Source organism: Bufo bufo, chromosome 8 (assembly GCF_905171765.1).
Source record: "Bufo bufo chromosome 8, aBufBuf1.1, whole genome shotgun sequence".
Taxonomy (NCBI): domain Eukaryota; kingdom Metazoa; phylum Chordata; class Amphibia; order Anura; family Bufonidae; genus Bufo; species Bufo bufo.
The window spans coordinates 24,219,574-24,241,202 of record NC_053396.1 but is presented as its reverse complement, the minus strand read 5'-3'; the positions used below and the strand labels follow the sequence as shown (position 1 = coordinate 24,241,202).

The 21,629-nt window shown below is 45.3% G+C and overlaps 1 protein-coding gene across 2 annotated transcripts in view; it reads left to right on the top strand.

Moving 5' to 3' along the window:
• The first annotated feature begins 4,604 nt into the window (after positions 1 to 4,604).
• The window catches only part of LOC121009161 (non-structural maintenance of chromosomes element 3 homolog), a 40,746-nt gene continuing 23,721 nt past the window's right edge, over positions 4,605 to 21,629 (top strand). The window contains exons 1-8 of one of the 2 annotated variants that reach the window (XM_040442072.1): positions 4,605 to 4,742; positions 5,339 to 5,415; positions 10,660 to 10,767; positions 11,047 to 11,110; positions 12,603 to 12,682; positions 16,319 to 16,413; positions 18,325 to 18,404; positions 19,400 to 19,442. In XM_040442072.1, coding sequence (XP_040298006.1) covers positions 5,359 to 5,415; positions 10,660 to 10,767; positions 11,047 to 11,110; positions 12,603 to 12,682; positions 16,319 to 16,413; positions 18,325 to 18,404; positions 19,400 to 19,442 — 527 coding nt within the window. In that variant the 5' untranslated portion in view covers positions 4,605 to 4,742; positions 5,339 to 5,358. The remainder of the gene's footprint in view (positions 4,743 to 5,338; positions 5,416 to 10,659; positions 10,768 to 11,046; positions 11,111 to 12,602; positions 12,683 to 16,318; positions 16,414 to 18,324; positions 18,405 to 19,399; positions 19,443 to 21,629) is intronic. The other variant, XM_040442073.1, reaches the window with a different exon arrangement.

The following is a 21,629-nucleotide window of genomic DNA, read 5'->3' as shown; positions in this document are numbered from 1 at the left end:
TGCAGCGCTCACCCCTCGGGGGCCGTCTGAGCTCTTCTCACGGCCTCCAGCCATGGTGAGTAATGATTTGATGCTCCCCTCTTGGAGTAGGAGGACAGAACGACAGAGGGGGAAAATTTTTGGGGAGGTATTTTGTGATGCACTGTGGTATTTAGCTCTGCTGGCCCTGCCTTCTGTCAATTTGGGCCCCACTACAAAATAGGGCCACTTTTAGTTTTTTTTTTTAATTCCAGGGCCACTTTAAGTTTCCAGTCCGCCCCTGACCATGGTTGATCAGTTGACTGGAGGAACCTCGTTGGACATGACCGTCGCATTGGATGGTCAATGCAAACACGATACTTATTAGACTTTATGGATTTTCCTAAAGCTGTGGCGCAACCAAGAGTGCAGGCGGACACTGCATGTGGGATTCAAACTGGCCACAGCTTTATTGAATAATAACACATAACTCCGAAAACGATATGCCTGCCGCTGCGGGCACGATATTATAACCCAACTTCCAAGAGTCTCCAACCGCGAGATGAACCCCAAATTAACTCCCCAAATGCCATAAGTTCTGGCCTCACAACCCCGCCAAAATAAAGCTGTGACGAAACAGTACAATATAGAAATAGCATCCGTATATTTATTTTTGCATTAGTATTTATTCATTTTATTTTATATATATATTTTTTACATATACATGTACAGTACAGACCAAAAGTTTGGACACACCTCATTCAAAGAGTTTTCTTTATTTTCATGACTATGAAGGCATCAAAACTATGAATTAACACATGTGGAATTATATACATAACAAACAAGTGTGAAACAACTGAATATATGTCATATTCTAGGTTCTTCAAAGTAGCCACCTTTTGCTTATATTACTGCTTTGCACACTCTTGGCATTCTCTTGATGAGCTTCAAGAGGTAGTCCCCTGAAATGGTCTTCCAACAGTCTTGAAGGAGTTCCCAGAGATGCTTAGCACTTGTTGGCCCTTTTGCCTTCACTCTGCGGTCCAGCTCACCCCAAACCATCTCGATTGGGTTCAGGTCCGGTGACTGTGGAGGCCAGGTCATCTGGCGCAGCACCCCATTACTCTCCTTCATGGTCAAATAGCCCTTACTTTCAAAGTTTTCCCAATTTTTCGGCTGACTGACTGACCTTCATTTCTTAAAGTAATGATGGCCACTCGTTTTTCTTTACTTAGCTGCTTTTTTCTTGCCATAATACAAATTCTAACAGTCTATTCAGTAGGACTATCAGCTGTGTATCCACCTGACTTCTCCTCAACGCAACTGATGGTCCCAACCCCATTTATAAGACAAGAAATCCCACTTATTAAACCTGACAGGGCACACCTGTGAAGTGAAAACCATTTCAGGGGACTACTTCTTGAAGCTCATCAAGAGAATGCCAAGAGTGTGCAAAGCAGTAATCAAAGCAAAAGGTGGCTACTTTGAAGAACCTAGAATATGACATATTTTCAGTTGTTTCACACTTGTTTGTTATGTATATAATTCCACATGTGTTAATTCATAGTTTTGATGCCTTCAGTGTGAATCTACAATTTTCATAGTCATGAAAATAAAGAAAACTCTTTGAATGAGAAGGTGTGTCCAAACTTTTGGTCTGTACTGTATATATATAATTGTATTTATTTATTTTTAACAAACTGATATTTTGAAAACATAAAACAAAGGATAAAACCATGGGGGGGGGGGGGGGAAATGCACTTTGTGCTGAAGAAACTTACACTGAAGGTAGGAGCTAACCCCTCCCTCCAAAGGGCCCGACCAATAAGAAGAGGGAAATCAAAGCTAGATTTTGACTGGAATATGTGACCCAGACATGACCCCTGCCTTCCTGGATGCTACTTGCTAGGGCTAGTCATGACCTCCGCGGCCTCCATACAGAGTCACTGGACTGAACTGCAATACCAGGCATGGCCAATATGAAAGTTATGGCGCTGTGCCTGGTAAACATTGAAGGGAATGTGGAGCACTCTGTAGATAGAGCGTCAATATTGTCCTAAAAGGGTTGTTCACCCCTGGGGGCATTGAAGACCCCCTGAGCACGGCTGGACTTCCAGTGGCCACGTGAACCACGTCAAACTGGATGTTGAGACTTGAAAGCTGCAGCGGTCTGGGGGAACTAAGGACCTTTCCACAGATCTGGCCACGCTGGGGGTCACCCTGAGAGGCCACCAGGTGTGAACAACCCCTTTAAGAGCTGTGAATCAACAGGATCCTTCTGTGGCCACCCATGATCTAAGTGACTGTTTCCGAGGCAGAACTCTGAGGACAACCAAAGGACTGTTCTTGGATCCATCACTAGACTGGTACTTTTCAGTTATGTTTACATTATTCGGTATGTCACCGCATCTCACCTGCCTGAAACAACTAACTATGATGTCACAGCAGCTTACCTGCCTAAAACTGTGATGTCACAGCATCTCACCTGCCTAAAACTGTGATGTCACAGCATCTCACCTGCCTGAAACAACTAACTGTGATGTCACAGCATCTCACCTGCCTGAAACTATGATGTCACAGCAGCTTACCTGCCTGAAACAACTAACTGTGATGTCACAGCATCTCACCTGCCTGAAACTGTGATGTCACAGCAGCTTACCTGCCTGAAACAACTAACTGTGATGTCACAGCATCTCACCTGCCTGAAACTATGATGTCACAGCATCTCACCTGCCTGAAACTGTGATGTCACAGCATCTCACCTGCCTGAAACTGTGATGTCACAGCATCTCACCTGCCTGAAACTGTGATGTCACAGCAGCTTACCTGCCTGAAACAACTAACTGTGATGTCACAGCATCTCACCTGCCTGAAACTATGATGTCACAGCATCTCACCTGCCTGAAACTGTGATGTCACAGCATCTCACCTGCCTGAAACTGTGATGTCACAGCATCTCACCTGCCTGAAACTGTGATGTCACAGCATCTCACCTGCCTGAAACTGTGATGTCACAGCAGCTCGCCTGCCTGAAACTGTGATGTCACAGCAGCTCGCCTGCCTGAAACTGTGATGTCACAGCAGCTTACCTGCCTGAAACAACTAAGGCCTCATGCACACGACCGTTGTTTTATTCCGTGTCCGTTCTGTTTTTCGTGATTTTTTGCGGACGCAGGCGCCTCTCAGTGCGCCTGCGCCGATTGAAGCCAGGTACAGCGCAGGCGCGAGATTTCAAATTCTAACAGCGCCAGCAGAGAACGATTCCCTTCCCTGGCCCTGTCAATCAGCATGCCGAGGGGGCGTCATTACCATCGGAGGATGCGGCTGCTACCAGCAAGTAGCCGCCCTACTTGCTGGTAGCAAGGTAATTAGCATATTTTAAAAATCGATTTTTAGCAAATTCTACTGAACCAAAATGATTAATTTGCTTATGTATCATGAGATCGCACTATAGGGATTATTAGTAAAGAAAAAAAAAAAAAAAACGGTTTAATGGGGTGACAGAAACCCTTTAATGCACCGTTTGTCATCCGCGTCGGTGATCCGTGGTTCCAGTCCGTCAAAAAAATATAACCTGTCCTATTTTTTCCACGAAAACGGTTTGCGGACTCAGTCAATGGGACCGTGAAAAAACGCGGATGCACACAAGATTGTCATCCGCGTCCGTTTTTTTTCCTATCATTTGCATGGCAAACTTGACTTAGACTTTTTTATACTTTCCTTCATGTCTGGTGGTCTCCTTCAAAAATAATGGAAGACACACGGAAACAAAAACGGAAACGGATCACGGAACCCCGTTTTGCGGAACAGAACAACGGTCGTGTGCATGAGGCCTAACTGTGATGTCACAGCAGCTCACCTGCCTGAAACTAACTGTGAGTGGCACTGGTACTGAGGGGGGAGAACTTAGGGAGCCTCAGCCTGTGTCAGGGGCATTACTGTCTGTGGGGCACCCGGGCACTATCACTGTGTGGGGTGTAACGTTACATTACCCAAGGAGGTAGGGAAATCTCACGAAGTAGGGTAATGTAACGTTACAGACCACGGTTGGCGCAGCCTAGTATAAAAACATCTGTCACCGTGCGTTACGTGTGTCACTTATGTTGTCCCCGTGGGTTTTTTATACGTTGGGAGTAGTGATGAGCGAATCGACTAATTCGCATAAAACTTCGTTTCCATACTGTACGGAGCGAGCGATCCGTACAGTATTAGAATGTATTGGCTCCGATGAGCCTAAGATAGCACTTCAGGAAGTCTCGCGAGGTAATAACTTCGGCTCATCAGAGCCAATACATTCTAATACTGTACGGAACTCCTGCTCCGTACAGTATGGAAACGAACTTTTATGCGAATCGGGGCTTTTGCTTGGGATTATAACATTTCTAGTGCATTTGCTCTTTAATAGTCCCTCTATTAAAACGACAACTCCCAGCATCCCCAGAAGCTATCAGGACATGCTAGGCGCAGTAGTTTCTGGGCAGTTACAGCCCGCAGACCGTCCTACACTCTGTGAATGGTCACTTCTCAGTCACGTGACTGGGAGTTTCCCTTCATCGCTAGCAATACGAGCCCCGACCAATCCGCCGCCTCCTTTCTTTTTTTTTTTCCCGCCTGGAGTGGCGGTCACGTGACGCGGCTTGTTATGTTATGGAGCCGGCTGCTGCTGGGTAGTTCGGTCTGTGGCGGCTCCGGAGCAGGTAGCGTCATGGCGGCCTCTGGGGCGGGCTGTTAGGCTGAGCCTGGACTCTCCTCGGACATCTTCCCGCTTTCCTGTCACTCGTGCGTTTTATGTTGTGTATGCGATACTACAACTCCCATCATTCTGGTATAGCCTGAGGCTGTTAGGGCATGCTGGGGACTGTAGTGGTGTAGGTATCTCTACAATAGGCAGGTCCTTGAGGTGAGCACTGACCCCTGATTGGTGCCAAGGAAAAGTGGAGCGGTTGTCCATAGCAACCAATCTGATTACAGCGCTTCGCTTTAGGGCCCGTTCACACAGCGGCTGTCCGCAAGTCGCGGCTTTGAACTCCTGCCCTGCGAACTGCAGCGGCCAATTCCACAGTATGAACGGGCCCTTAAAGGGGTTTTATGGGATTTACCTCTGTTATGAGGTGGGCGGGGTTCTGACTACCGCCATCCCTGCTAATCAGCAGCTCGCCCAGCACAGCGCCGCGCATTGTATAGTGGTTGTGCTTGGTATTGCAGCCAGAGCGCCTGCCTCTTGGTACGGCCGATCAGCAGGGGTCCCGGGAGTCAACCTCCCCCTTTTGGCTTATGATCCTGGCTTCTTGTAGAAGCTGTAATGGTGGCCGGATCACCCAGCTTTCCTGGAAACAGATATAATCCTACAAGGCATTTGCTTCGGATTGACCTTTCTGTCTTCCTGTAGGTCCAGCAGCTATGGCGCAGAGGAAGAGGGGTCGGCCCCGTTCCTCCCAGAACACTTCACTCCATCAGGTACGGTTTGGTGCTTATCAGACGCTTCATTCAACATGTCCCTAGTATTGTCCTTTAAGAGCCTCAGTCAGCATGATCAACCCTATGAAACCAGGCGTATTTCCTGGTAGGGTTGATCATGCTGATTAATACACTACCTTAGTTATCTTTGTATGTAGCAGCTTCCCTGCAATAAAAGCATTTTTATTATTATGCTAATTAGGGGTTTCAAGCACCAAATGGTGGGCAGAAGGCTTGGAGCACCCCTATACTAATCCCATCTCCTCTGTGCACGCCCCCTCTGATACAAGGGGGGGGGGGGCGGCAGAGTGGTCTTATAATGGTGGTCCCATTGATGTGGAACCACTAATAATGCTGAATGAGTCAGTGTGTGCTGTGGATTACATATGGGTCGAGGGAGAGAAGGCTGTATCGGCAGGAGCAAACACTCGCATCACAAAAATTGCAACACAAAGCGATCAAAAAGGCATATGTCCCCCAAAATAGTACCAGTCACCTAATCCCGCAAAACTTAAAACCCTACCTAAGACAATCGGTCAAAAAATATAAAAGCTATGGCTCTCAGACTATGGAGACACTAAAACATCATTTTTTTTTTGTTTAAAAAATGCTATTGTGTAAAACCTAAATAAGAAAAAGTTGACCTATTGGGTAATGCCACGTCCGTAACGACCTGCTTTATAAAAAATATCACATGACCTAACCCCCCCCCCCCAGGTGAACGCTGGAAAAATAAATAATTACCAATTATTTTGGTCACCTTGCCCCATAAAGTGTTATAATGAATGATCAAAAAATCATATGTACCCAAAAATGATGCCAATAAAAACGTCAACTCTTCCTGCAAAGAATCCCCTGCACAAGACGATTAGCAGAAAAAATAAAAAAAATATGGCGTTCAGAAAATGGAGACGCAGAAACATAATTATTTTTTATCAAAAAATGCTTTATGTAAAACTGAAACAAAGAAAGTAGACATATTTGAGATCACCGCGTCCGTAACTACTTGGTCTATAAAAATAGCACATGATCTAACCTGTCAGATGAATCTTGGAAAAATCAAAAACTGTGCCAAAACAGCCATTTTTTGGTTACCTTGCCTTACATAAAACTTTAATATATAGAGCAATTAAAAATCATATGTACCCCAAAATAGTACCAATAAAACTGGCACCTTATCCTCTAGTTTCCAAAATGGAGTCACTTTTTGGGAGTTTATACTGTAAGGGGGCTTCACATAGCACATGGCATCTAAAATCCAGTCCAGCAAAATCTGCCTTCCAAAAACCATATGGCGTTCCTTTTCTTCTGCGCCCTGCCGTGTGCCCTTACATCCAGTCTACGATCACATGTGGGGTGTTTCTGTAAACCGCAGAATCTGGGTAATGAGTTTTGTTTGGCTGTTAACCGTCCCATCGATGTGTTAAAGAAAAAAATGTATTAAAATGGAAAATCTGCGAAAAAAGTGAGATTTAGAAATTTCACCTCCATTTTCCTTTAATTCTTGTGGAACACCTAAAGGGTTAACAGTTTGTAAAATCAGTTCTGAGTAACTTGAGGGGTGTAGTTTCTACAATGAGATAATTTATGGGGGTTTCCACTATGTAGGCCCCGCAACGTGACTTCAGGCCTGAACTGGTCTTTAAAAAGCGGGTTTGGGAAATATTCTTACAAATTTTAAGAATTGCTCCTAAACTTCTAAGCCTTTCTAACGTCTTAAAAAAAAAAGCAGGCATATGGGGAATGTAAAGTAATAAATATATTATGAGGTATCACTTTGTTTCAAAAGCAGAGAAATTAGCAATTTTCAAAAAAATTAAATTTTTCAATTTTTTTTTTGTAAATTTGGGGATTTTTTTGAGTCAATATATTTCACCTTTATTTATTTAAATGTATGACGATCATGAAGTACAATGTGTCACGAGAAAACAATCTCTGAATGGCTTGGATAAGTTAGCATTCCAGAGTTATTACCGCCTAAAGTGTCATGTCAGATTTGCAAAAAATGACCTGGGCAGGAAGGTGATAACTGGCCCGGGGAAGAAGGGGTTAGATATAGATAAATAAGGCCTCTTTCACACTTGCGTTGTCCGGATCCGGCGTGTACTCCACTTGCCGGAATTACACTCCGTATCCGGAAAAACGCAAGTGTACTGAAAGCATTTGAAGACGGAACCGTCTTCCAAATGCGTTCAGTGTTACTATGGCACCCAGGACGCTATTAAAGTCCTGGCTGCCATAGTAGGAGCGGGGGAGCAGTATACTTACCGTCCGTGCGGCTCCCGGGGCGCTCCACAATGACGTCAGAGCGCCCCATGCGCATGGATGACGTGATCCATGCGCTTGGGGCGCCCTGACTTCACTCTGCAAGTACACTGCTCCCCGCTCCCCACTACACTTTACCATGGCTGCCAGGACTTTAGCGTCCCGGCAGCCATGGTAACCACTCTGAAAAAGCTAAACGTCGGATCCGGTAATGCGCCGAAACGACGTTTAGCTTAAGGCCGGATCCGGATCAATGCCTTTCAATGGGCATTAATTCCGGATCCGGCCTTGCGGCAAGTGTTCCGGATTTTTGGCCGGAGCAAAAAGCGCAGCATGCTGCGGTATTTTCTCCGGCCAAAAAACGTTCCGTTCCGGAACTGAAGACATCCTGATGCATCCTGAACGGATTTCTCTCCATTCAGAATGCATTAGGATAAAACTGATCAGGATTCTTCCGGCATAGAGCCCCGACGACGGAACTCTGTGCCGGAAGACAAGAACGCAGGTGTGAAAGAGCCCTAAACACTAGTATTTGTAAACCCTTTCCTATCTAGGTATGAATTTTCTCTGTACCATGGGGACATCTAGTGGCCGTTTTTGGTATTTTGTTGGATCATTATAATTAAAGGGGTATTCTGGTTGGTAAGTCATTCCCTATAGGATAGGGGTTAACTATTAGATTGGCGGGACCCCCACCAATACTAAGAACGGGGGCCCCCACACTCCCTGCAGCAACCTAAAATGAATGGAGCAGCCGGTTGGATATCTTGGATATCTCATAGAAATGAATGGAGCAGCCGGTTGGATATCTCCAGATTTCTCATAGAAATGAATGGAGCGGCGGAAATCATGCCAGACTGGCCGCTGTGTTAATTTTGGTCGGGGTCCTACTGCTGGGTCCCCCCCTAATCTAATGCTGATGTGTGTTGTGTGTTTTTTTTTTTTTTTTTATTCTTAATTTTCCACCAGTTCCTTACCTGATAAAGAGGGAAATCCATTCTTGAAATATGTTGTAAGACATTGATAAATACGGTTCCTGTTCTCAAGAATCTGATCCTGGATTATCCACTTGTTCCCAATGACCGCCCCTTGCTAGGATCGTATTTTATACTTGCCTCATTATACCATGCATGTGCTTGCTGAGCCATGAGGCAGCCACAGCCTCAAACAGCTGATTGTTGGGGGTGTCATGAGTCGGACCCCCACCAATCACAGATTGGTAACCTATCCTGATGTTAAGTCATTAATATTTAAACTCCCGAAAACCTATATCCTCTCCTGACATGTCTACTTGCATACTCCGCATAATAATAATTCTGGAACATCTATTCTTGTGTTGTGCCATATTATTCCTGCTAGAAGTTAATAATGAATTACTAGAAATTTTCAATAAAAGCCCAGATGGGTGCGTCTCTGGCAGCACTGACTGGATAGTATCAGACTGTGCAGGGTACACCCCCCCCCCCCCCCCCCCCAACACCAATCTGGACCTTCTAGCAGGAATGAAAAAGGAATGGCGCAACATAGTTATATAAAAAGATGCTCCCGAATCTGTATCACATGGGCAATGCATGTAGTTACTAAAAAGGACAAGTCAGGAGAGGTGAGAGGTCCTTTTTAATTCATCTGTACTAGGGTTGTTTAGATACCATAAAGTATTGCGATACTCAATACCGCGCGAAAAAAATAAAACACCAAAAAAAGCCGCTTGCATTCCGCATTTTTATGAAATGTCCGGCCCATAATGGAACAGTCCGATCCTATTTTTCGGGAGGACAAGGTGACTAAAAAAATGGGGAATCGCGCAGTTTTTATTTATTAAATTTCTGTTACGGCGTTCACCGCATAGGAGTTTTTTAAAATATTTTAATAGTTTGGACTTTTCGAACGTGGCCATATGTAATGCTTGTTTATTGTTTATATATTTTATATGTAAAATTGGCAAAGGGGGTGCGCCACTAGGGGTGGACTGCACCACCAATGATGATTAACATTTTAATACAGGAGGTGGGTGCGGCACCTGAGGGGTTAACTGCCCCGCGTATTGATGCTCCCCGCCAGCACCCGCCTCCTGGATTTGTATTAAACATTTACTTTGATTGGTGGCGCAGTGCGCCCGCCCCTCTCTCCTCATTGGTGGCAGCAGCGGCACAGGGGGAAGGCAGTGCTTCCTTCTCCCCTGTGCTGCTGAGGAGAACATGTTCTCTGATACTAGACTGTGCAATAGTGAAGCCTAGGATCGAAAAAAGGCAATTGCCGGTATAGAGGTCAATACCAGACAAAAGTATCGAGATCATTACCCGAAACAACCCTACAGCTGTGCCTCCCCTGCAGGTAAAAGGGCATCAGAGGTGTGTGATTATTATTATTATTTTGTTGTGTGTATGGACATAGCGTCTTTTATTGTGTGCGGATATAACCCCTACCTTGGTGTGCTCAGAGCAGCCTTTGGCGAGACCATTCCTTGGCTGTTTATACCACACCGCAGATCAATCCACTGCAGCGACCAGAATGAGGCATGACAGTGCGTGTCCTCGTCGGTGTAAGTTGCAGGACAAGTTCAGCTCTATTTTATGTCTGCATGTGATGTGTGTTCAGTGTTCGGATCCCCCAGTCATACTGATATTCCTATGAAACACTGAGGGAGATTTATCAAAACGAGTGGAGCGGAATAACGGAGGTCGTGTCCATGGCAAACACTGCGAATCTGATATTTCATAAGTGTTTTTGAAAAATAAAACGCTGGACCATGAGGCACACATGTCCAACCCGCAGCCCTCCAGCTGTTTCAAAACTACAATTCCCAGCATACCCGTACAGCCCACAGCAGGGAATGGTGGGAGTTGTAGTTTTACACCAGCTGGAGGGCCGCAGGTTGGGCATTGAACGCGGCTGCTGTCAGTCCAGATAATTAGTGCTGCTGCTACCCATGTGGAATCTAATGCCTGCGTTCTGCGGCCTATATTTCTGCTTGTGCAGGATGGAGATGTGGATATGGAGGAAGAGATTTCATTCACTCAAACCCAGACGCTGACACAGGCGCAGAGGAATTTGGAGAAGCATTCTCCTGAGCAAGTGAGCCTGAAGGTACATGTGGTTTATGCGCTGTCGGGGGTCTTCATCTGAATATATAATGCACGTGTACCGCACATAGTACGTCAGTGTTAAGGACTGATCTAATAAACTCTTTCCATGTGAGAGATTACAGCATATAGATATAGGGAGGGCTTGTGCTTGGGACCAGCTCTTTTCAAGAGATAATTTATAACCCAGCTAGAGGTTTGTCTTTAATAAGATTAATACCGAAGCACCGGTACGCGCGCTCTCTGGGCCTATTGTCAAGTGTATGGTTGGTTGTCTTCGTAGGTTGGAGAGCTGGTTCAGTACCTGCTGATAAAGGACCAGAAGAAACTGCCCATTAAGCGTGCAGGTATGTGTACTTTAAACGCTACGTAAGGGCCTATTCACACGACCGTATATTTGTGTCCGCATCCGTTCCGCAATTTTTTGGAACCAATTAATTTCACCTGTGCTGTCCACATCCGTACGTCTGTTCCACGGCCTCTCAAAAAAGATAGAACGTGTCCTGTTCTTGGTATTTTGCGGTCCGGAAAAAAACTGATAGTTGTCTGTACCCTAATAGTAATATACTGTTATGTCGCAGAGCACAGGTAGTTAATGCTGTGTGCTGTAATATGGAGCTGGGTCCGTGCTATCGCCTGCTGGTGCCAGGTGTTTTATGTAGCTGGTGCCCAGCTCCCACTGGCAGGAAAAAGAGAGAACTACGATCCCAGCAGTTCAGGAGAAGGAGAAAAAATTGCAAATTGGCCATTTTAACCTTTTTTTTTTTTTTTCATTCGCTGTATTGGGAAAATATTTTAATAGTACGGGCGTTTTCAGTTGCGGTGATACCCATGATGTTTGTTTTTTATGTATTTTTTTTATTATACGGGTTGATTTAAAGTTTTTTTTATATATATTTTTTTAGATATATTAAACTTTTTAACTTTTTTATGCTTTTGAAACTCATATTTGAGCCTACAGAATCCAATTCTGAACATTCATGACATTTTTATTTTAATTTTTTTGTTTTACATCCATTTAAATGTCAGAATTGCTCATTTCTTATGTTGGTCTGCTGCCTGCTGGCCAAAATAAGAATTGCAGCTTAAATGCCCTAGGTCTCTTCAGCGAGATCCAGTGCATTTAAATCGATTACCGGCATCCTCATTGACCACATAGGATGCTGTTTTTTCACCCTGGTCATTTTTAGCATATTTTGTCAGATAAAAAATGGCAAATAATTTGTATTTTTAAAAAAATACAAAATATAGTAAAAAAAAAACTTTAAGGCTGTATGAACAGAAAAGTAAAAAGGTTTATGGGACTTGGAAGTGCTAGAATATATATATATTTTTTTGCCATCTCACCTCCCCAAAAAAATGCAATAAAAATAATGAAAAGGTCACATGTATCCCAAAATTGTATCCGTAAAAACCCCAGATCACCCTGTAAAAAAAATTAAGATCTCACACATGGGTGTCGGTGTTTTTTAAATTTTTTATTTTTTTTAAGTACTAAAGCATAATTTTTTTTATTTAAGCTGTGCACCCTTTCCTGTGAAGCCCTTCATTTCTTCTAAGCAATGCCCCCTTGTTGCAGAAGGTGGAATGAAGGATCTCATTTATCAAAACTGTCTGTTGCCCATAGCAACCAGTCAGAGGTCACAATTAAGAAATGAAAGTTGAGCTGGGCCTCACTTATGAAAACTGTCTAAATTTTTTTTATTTTCTTTCCACAAATGGCACCAATATTCTGGTACAGTTTCAGTAGCAAATCTGCCCCATTGTGTTGTATTTACGAGATATCTATATCTTTTTTTTTTTTTTTATAATTTTTTTTTTTTTTTTTTTCATTTACAGATATTGTAAAGAATGTGGTAAAAGAATATAAAGATGTTTATCTTGAAATTCTTCAACGTGCCAAGAAGGCATTGCTAGACGTAAGTGATTCTGTAACTGGTGTCGAAAAATAAAATAGGGCAGCATAAAATGGCAGCGGACGTGCGGATTTCACCAGTCTGTCACCAGTGTGCTGATGTGAGGTGGTGGCAGTCACTGTATTTTAATGCTGGCAGAGAAGGGTCTGGCTTATTCATGAGTTTCGCACTTGGGGTACTTTCACACTAGTGGTTTTTCTTTTCCGGTGTTGAGTTCTGTCACAGGGGCTTAATACCGGGAAAAAAAACAACTGATCAGTTCAGGATGCATCAGTTCAGTCCCTCAAGTTTTTTTTTTTTTTGCCGGAGAAAATACCGCAGCATGCTGCAGTTTTCTCTCCGGCCAAAAATCCTGAACACATGCCGGATTCGGCATTCATTTCCATTGAAATGGATCTGGTACTAAGTGTTCCAGAAAACTGGATCCGGTTTCCTGATTTGTGAGACGGATCCGTCTTGCAAATGCATCCATTTGCCTCCGTATTGCCGGATCAGGCAGGCAGTTCCGGCGACGGAACTGCCTGCCGGAATCCTCTGCCGCAAGTGTGAAAGTACCCTTACCCTGTCCACTTGCCGATGATTGATTCATAGTTAATGACACTGGAGGACTTTGCCCCATGGGTATTGGTGCTAGGAGGCCGTCACTAGGTTTAAAAAGTATTTGCTCCACCCCGATGGGCTATACCCTCCGCACAGACACGAGGACAGACAAGTATTCTCTAACTTTTTGCTGGTTTCTCTCCTCCTAGCAGGGTCAGAACCAGTGCTATCCCCAGTCCAGGGCCGGCTAATGCTGCATTCCCCACCTTTTTCTCCTGTTCCCTGGGGCACGCCCTCCTCCTGACGCTCATCATCCTTTAACGGGTTCTGTTCAAAGCTTTTCACCATTCAAAAGAACGTTGTCTCTCTCCATCCCTTTAAGAAACTCCCTCTTTAAACGCGTTCAGTGGTGACATCTCTAGCGTTACTGACTCGACATCCCCATCACTCAGTTTCGGCAGTGTTTTCTGTATTCGCTTTGCGGTAGGTTGACAGTTCAAATATATCACTGTCCTTCAACCTGGCCACATTAAACTTTAATGGCACTTCTCCGCACCAGGGATGTTGCCATGATCCTTTTGTCCAGCCTCCCGATCCCCCTGGATTTCTTTCATTGGTTCTGGTGGATCATCAACTTGTACCTTCTATTGGATGCGTTTCTTGGGCATGCTCCTCTGCACCCACTCAGGCAGGGCTCTCCTTTCTGTGGATCAGAGAGCAGATCTTCTCCGTAACTTGTGTTTTTATGTGATTTTATTTTATTTTTTTTGGATGCTTTCTTTAAAGCCATAAACCAAGTTCCTCTAGCGTTCTCTAACGGCACTGGAGAAAGATTTGGTATCTCAGAGAACCGCCTTTAACACTTTCAAGGCCAGGGCTGTGGAGTTGGAGGCAATTTTGGGTACTCTGAGTCGGAGCATTTATCTACCGACTCCAGCCCTTTCCAAGACCGGGTGATTTTCCGTGTTAATTTTTTACTCCCAGCCCAAAGCCATAACTTTTTTTTTTTTTTTTTTTTTCATTCATTTTATATATTTTTTGCACTTTTTTTTAATACTTCCCCCAGGGAACTATAAGCAGTCATCAGCTTGCTTCTCTAATAGACTCCAATGCATTAGTATTGGAGTTTGAGAACTATTTGTTCCCATGGAGCCCTGCCACAGGTTGTCGATAGGAACTAATGTGTGGCAGCCCTGTACCACTCCTGATTAGAGGCTGCCGCACACTACAGAGGACTGGGGGAGCCGGAGCATGGCCGGGAGCGCTCGCTCCCAGTCTTTTAACTTCTGAGATGTCATGGTCACATTTGACCATGGCATCTGAGGGTTTAAATGTATTCGATTGTCGATCGCATACATTAGTCATTAGTCCCTGGTGCCTGCTGTTTAAAGCAGCAGACACCCAGCAGCTATGCGAGAAGGTGCCATTTTTTTTTCAAACACTCGACTGCTGATGTAACCAGATTTCTGCCCTGTATATTCTCTCTGTGTGCCTTGGCTTCTTGTCTGCAGGAAAAGACTTTCCTTCAGGGGGTGGCTCATTGCACTTCTCCTTTTCACCCTCCTGTGGAACTGGGAGACCTAACCCTTGTTCTGGATGCTCTCCAGTTGTCCCCCTTTGAGCCCCTGCCGGAGATCTCTCTTAGACTTAGGTGGTCCCTTTCTGAGCTGGCTGCTTTGCCCTGTAAGTCCCCTTTCCTTGTTCTCCATCCTTTATCCTCCAGAATGGTTTCCTTTTCTCACATCAATGAATACATTACCCTCCCTTCTTGTCAGAATCCCTCTCATCCAAGAGAACGTTCTCTTCACCCCCTTGATGCCTGGACGGTGGGAACCTCTTTGTCTGTAACAGAATCCTACCATTGCTCAGACTCCGTCACTTCTGAGAGCCAGTATAAGGGTTTAACAGCTTCCTCCAAGTCTTCCATCTCCAGATGAAATCAGTTTGCGATCAAGGAAGCCTATGTGGCCAGGTAAAGGGCCCGCACCTTCCCCCTGGGGACTTCTGCGGTGATTCAGCATGAAGCACCCATCTCCCTAGTCTGCCATCTGGGCCTCTGCCCACACTTTTTGTGACGTTTTACCAGATCAACTTCTTGGTTTCTGCCCATAGCAGCTTCGGTCGTACGGTTCTGCAAGTGGCTGTACGTTAGGGCTCATGCACACGGACGTGACGGCCATTCCGTGCATTGGGGACTGCAATTTGCGTATGCATGAGCCCTTAGGCTATTCTTTCCTACCCCCTAGGACAGTGATGGCGAACCTTTTAGAGACCGAGTGCCCAAACTGTAACCCAAAACCCACTTAGTTATCGAAGTGCCAACATGGCAATTTAACCTGAATCCTACAGTCCAATATAGTATATCTTCCATGTACTTTATCATTTAGCTATAATAGCCTGCCTACATTCAGTGCGCTGCCTGCGCTGTTCATAGTGCGCCCTGTGCTGATGAATGGCAGGAAAAGGCATATTGGTACACCACACCATAGACTTTTTCAAGGGTGCAGGTGCCCACAGAGAGGGCTCTGAGTGCCGCCTCTGGCACCCGTGCCATAGGTTCGCCATCACTGCCCTAGGATGTCCTGTGGTGCTGTTCCCCCAATGCCATTAACAAGAAATTAGAATTTTTGTACTTACTGTAAATTTCCTTTTCTAACTGAATGTATTGGGAGAACAGGAAAGGGATTTTGTGGACATTCGTGTGCATTCCGTATTTTGCGGAACGGAACAGCTGGCCCTTCATAGAACAGTCCTATCCTTGTCCGTAATGCAGGCAATAATGGGACATGTTCTATCTTTTTGTGGAACAGAAATACGGAAACTGCACTCGGAGTATCTTCCGTTGTTTTTTTTTTTTTTGCGGACCCATTGAAGTGAATGGTTCCGCATACGGTCCGCAAAAAAACCCGGAACGGACACTGAAAGAGAATGTTTGTGTGCATGAGGCCTATGCCGGACTCTTCTCTGGCAGCCCATGACTCTTCTTGCAGGCGCGCCGCCCGCATTAAACTAGAATTATTTGCCAATTAGCACATGTGTGATCAGAGTCCTAATGCTCACACCAATCTGAACTTTAAATTTTTTTTTTTTCTTCTGCAGGTTTTTGGTTTTCAGCTGGAGGAAATTGACACCAAGAACCATATTTATATCCTTATAAATAACTTGGACCGCGTGGACGGAGACGAAATGAAAGTGTAAGAACTTTGGAAAGTAGAAAATAGCAATGAAATAGGTGGGATGTTCATGAATGAAGGATAGATCTCTATTTAAAGGGGATGGTCTTCATGGAGTAACTCTGTGCTCTTTTCCATGGCTATATGCAGTGTTATTCCATGGGGCCACATTGAGTGGTCATGTGCCCCTCTATCGGCGGCCATGTTGGCTACTGAAGTCTCGTACAGTTAGCGGAGAGACTACTAGATCAAGGGCAGAACTTCCAATATTAGGAAATTGGGGCAGATGCTTTTATTTTAATGTATCAGAAAGTCACGTAGCATTCTGTTAACACTTTGGCCAAACCCTTTAAGGTGTCTTATGGGCGTTATCCAGGAATTTGATCATGATGGCCTATCCTAAGACCCTGCCATTCAGCCGTTTAGATTTTTATTAACTATTTTTTAATTATACAAAAATAAACATGACCTATCGGCAGCGGATACAATAAGGGGTACAAGTAATCCATTTGGACCTGTAGAAATGTATCTAGACATTTTCCAGAAGTAATAGTACAGGTTACATGTCAAGGCCCCTTCATCCATAGTTTAATATTAACAGTAACTACCCAACCCTTAAACCAAGCCCGACCACCCCCCCGCCCACGGCGATGAAACGGGCACAGCAGCCACAATAAAGGTATATTGCATTGGAACACCAACAGACAAACTCCTGATCCGCTTCAAGACCGTGTTGCCTCTCCACCTCCATGCCAGGTCCACTCTCCTATTCTTCATTCTACATTGTGGGATTCGTATGAGGAAGTCCTGCATCTACACAGATCTCTGCGACCCTTCCTTCCGAAAAAATTTCCACAGCCGTGAGCCCTGTTATGCCACAATGGACCTACATTCAACACATTTGTCCCATGTTTTGTTAAACTTGGCCAGGCATTGCCTTTATAGATAAACGCCCTTTTCGAGGCGAAGGATCTCGGTCATTCTGTTAAAAAAAAAAATATAATAATTCAGCCCAGGTTGGGGTCTAAGCCGGTGTTTAGCTATTCATTTCCTGGCCTGGAAGAGCAAGCGCTGCACTCCGGTGCGTGAGCGTCGGTTTTTAATGTCCAATATTTCCAGTACATGTCGTCTGACCGGGCGAAACCGCAACCTGATAGACGTCTTTGATATCTGCTAGCACACCCGACCAGAAGTTTCCAAGCCTCGCACGCTCCCAGAAGATGTGCAGCAAGGATGCAGGACTCGCTCCACATCTAGGGCAGGAGGCATCATTCCTAACTCCAATCTGGAACAGAGTTCTATATACCCGGTGGACAAGAAATAACTGGGACATACGCTGGCCCTCACGTAATGATAACTGAGGCGTCAAGGCTAAAACTGCTTTTAGAGGCATTCCATTATTCATTCCGTCATAATAGAAGTCTATGGGCTGCATAATGGGTCCGTCCCGTTTACGTTATGCAGCAGAGGACTCCCCTGCATAGGGGGACAGATCCGTTTTGCAGCCCATAGACTTCTATTATGACGGAATGCCTCTAAAGTCATTCCGTCATAGTCCGTGGTAACGGAATCCATAGCGCAATTCACCTTTTACCACCAAACTAAGTGTGAACGAATTTCAAAATATGAAATTCGCTGGTCTCCAGTGGTCACCTCTCATCTCACCAAGCACAGCGCCGTTCATGGTTTAGTGGCTGTGCTTGGTATTGCAGCTCAGGCCCATTCACTTGAATGAGACTGAGCTGCTCTGGAAAAGGCGTATGCGCTCGTGGAACAGCTGTTCTGATATTGATGACTTATCCTGAGAATAGGCCGTCTATACATTGAAGGGGTTATTCAGGAATTTGATAGTCCAGTAATAGACCAGTTTACAACATGGTGATCTGAGGTGGAAGTAAACAAATTGACACATCTCTTACCTCCTTATTACAGGGATGACAATACCGCAAAAATGGGCTTACTGACCGTCATCCTGAGCCTAATCTTCATGAAGGGGAACACTGCTAAAGAGGGTAAGTAGCTTCCAGCTAAGCTCATCAGTAAACCGTATGGAAAAATTTTATGGAACTTTTTTTTTCAATCAGACAAGCTCCCTTGGGGTGCGACCACCACATAGGCAGATTTTTTATTTTTTAAACCATGATCGCATGCAGGAAAATTTGCATTGTAAGCCCTCGTCCACACTTCTGTTTTTCAGACGTGGGCTTCCACATTTTCCACGGACAGCACAGATACCCATTGATTTTAAATGTGTCTGTTCACACTTTTTTTTTTTTTTTTTTTTTTTTTTTTACTTACCTTGAATCGGTAAAAAAAAAAGACATTCACTACTTTGTACCGTGATGCGGACCAAACACTCCCATTGAAGTCTATGGGTCCGTGAAAATCGCAGACAAAACACGGTTAGCATCGGTGGTGCATCTGTTTTTCACGGAAGACAGATATGTTCTTGAAATGAATTTTCAGCTGAGCAACGTCCGTGGATCACGAATGACACAAGGAGGGTAAAAATGGATACACAGACCATCTACGGACATCTTCAGGGGTTAAATAAGGATTTTTAATTTTTTTTTTTTCCCCATGTATGTAATACTGACACGGAAATAAGAATAAGGCCTAAAGTGTGAAATCCACAATGAAACGGCGGAGCATTTAAAATCCGCACCACAGGTCCCTTTCCACAGTTTTTCTCCGCCCCCCCTGCAGAGAGGGATTGAGTTCTCATCCTCTTTGCTGGTACTGTCGGACTGGATTTTCCATCTGCAATTCCACGATGGACAATCTGTAGCACTTGTCAGTGAATAGAAGCGTGTATTCCCCCCCCCCCCCCCCCCCCTATCTTTTGGAAGTCCTTTTTATATGCTTCATTCACAAAACACTGGATGTCTCTAAATATTTTACATCCTATAGATTCTGAACACACTGATTTGCAAGCAGAGGTGCTGATTGTACATCTGACTTGCATCATATTAAATTTAGTTTAGCTGTTATGTCTCATTCTTTGCAGCTGCCATCTGGGAGACCCTGCGTCGTCTGCGCATTGACCCAAGGTATGTTCGCACAGCACAGTGGTTAAAGTGGACCCGATATCCCTCCCCCCCCCCCCCCCCCCCCTCCAATGTAAAAATTCTGTACCATCTAATCTTATGACTGAGTTGTGCCATTCTCTGTTTATCCTTTTATCAATGGATGGCCAACTGGGTTACCAGTTGGGGATGTGTCCCCTGCGCAATCATGTGCTGTCCAATCAGTGCTGCCAGTGTGAGGCTGTGCAGAGATACACACCCAGTTGGTGCTTCAGTCATAAATTTGTATTCGGAATAGATGCTCCAGAATTATTACGTAGGGAGTGCTGGTAGTTACTAACACATGTCTATAACAGTTCTTACTGAGAACTGTAATTTCTCATCCGTATCATTGGGGGACACAGGCTTGACCTTGGGTATAGCTATTGCCATTACGAGGCGACACTAAGGTCCCTCCAGCTATACCTTTCCAACAGGGACCAAGCTAAAACAGTTTTAGCTTGGTGTCCGTAGGAGGTTTGCGTATTTCCTTTTTTTTTTTTTTTTTTTTTTTTTTTTTTTTTTTCTTCTAGCGGGATTACAGGCAGTCCTAGCTGCATCCACTCCCACCTGGGAGACCATGGGGTCCCTAAGCCCGCTGCTCCTTGCCGGTCTCCAGAAGACAGATGACCAGAGGTTCCTAAAGCCTCTACATCCCGCCAGCCTTCGGGTCACCACGGCTGCCCACGACAGGTCCCCTCTGTTTCTGGTCCAGCAGCCCTCCCCAAGGGGCTGCTCACTGAAGGTGGTGACCTGGCTGGAACCAGGGGGCAGGCAGAACACTCCAGACAGGTAAGTATTCCTGGCTTCAACCCCCCTTTCTCAGGTAAAGGGTGGCCCTTTTGTGCTTGCCAACAGGGCTATTGTGGAAATGCTGGGGCGTTTGGCCGCACGGCCACCCACTGACCAGTCAGACTCTGGGGACCCCTCTGCTACTCTCCATTGCGGCTGTCCCGTAAAACGGGCCAGACCACCCTCTCCTCGAAGGGCGTCTGCGTTCCTCGTTTCTTCCATCTCCTTGTGTCCTCATTAGAAGAGGCGTGTTCTAAAGAATAAGTTGTCAGACGCTGACTTTGTCTCACCGGAGGACCAGCCTTCCCAACTGTCCGCTATGGTAGGCAATCTCATTGCAGCGGTCATAGAAACCTTACAGGTTGAGGACCGTACTCCCTAATCTGCCAGTTCTAGTTTTTCCTTCAAGCAATCCCGTCGCTCTCAAAGTTTTCCCCAACCACCTGGAGTTTGATTCCTCTCTTTCCAAGGATTGGAACTTCCCTGACAAGCGTTTTGCTTTGCCGAATCGCTTAGACGTCTTATCCCTTTTCTCATCTCCGGTTGTTAACCCTCCAGTATCCCGCCTGGCTAAGAATACCACCTTGCCTAATGCGGATGGGGTTTCCTTCTCGCACCCCAGAGATAAGAAATTGGAATATTTTGCCAAATCTGCCTTTGAAGCAGCTGGCACTGCCCTGCGCCTGGTTTTTGCCTCTACATGGGTCAGCAAGACTATGACAGAGTGGGCAAACAAGCTACGTCAGGGACTCTCCTTGGGGGACTCCTCAGAGGAACTTTCAGATATTGCAGTGCAACTTTCCCACGCCAGCTCTTATATCTGTGAGGCCTCTCTGGACATGGCCAGGCTTTTGTCCTGCTCTTCGGCCCTTTTGGTGGCTATTTGCCATACCCTGTGGCTATCTTGCTGGGCGGCGGATAATGCTTCTAAACGGGCCTTGACGTCCCTTCCATTTGCAGGTAACGGGCTTTTCGGCAAGCATCTGGAAGAGATTATCTCTGATGCTACAGGGGGTAAAAGCACCCATTTGCCACAGAGTAGGATGCGCTTCAACAGGTCTAAAAAGCGCAGACCTCTTTTTCGGCCAATTCTGAGTTCCTCCAGCCCGAAGTGACCAGCTGATGAATCTGCCCCAGAGCAGAAGCGCAAGCCTCGCCCTCCCTGGCATCCTCTCCAGCAGAGCTCCAAGCCCTATACCCCCCAAATCCTCCTTTGCATGACATGTGGTCTTTAGTACCCCCCAGTCGAGTGGGAGGTCGTCTTCATCTGTTCCAGCATGTTTGTCTAGCTCTCATCTCGAATGCCTGGGTACGAGAAGTCATTTCGAAGATTACAAACTGGAGTCCCGGTCCCCACCTTCTCCCTGTGTTTTTTTTTTA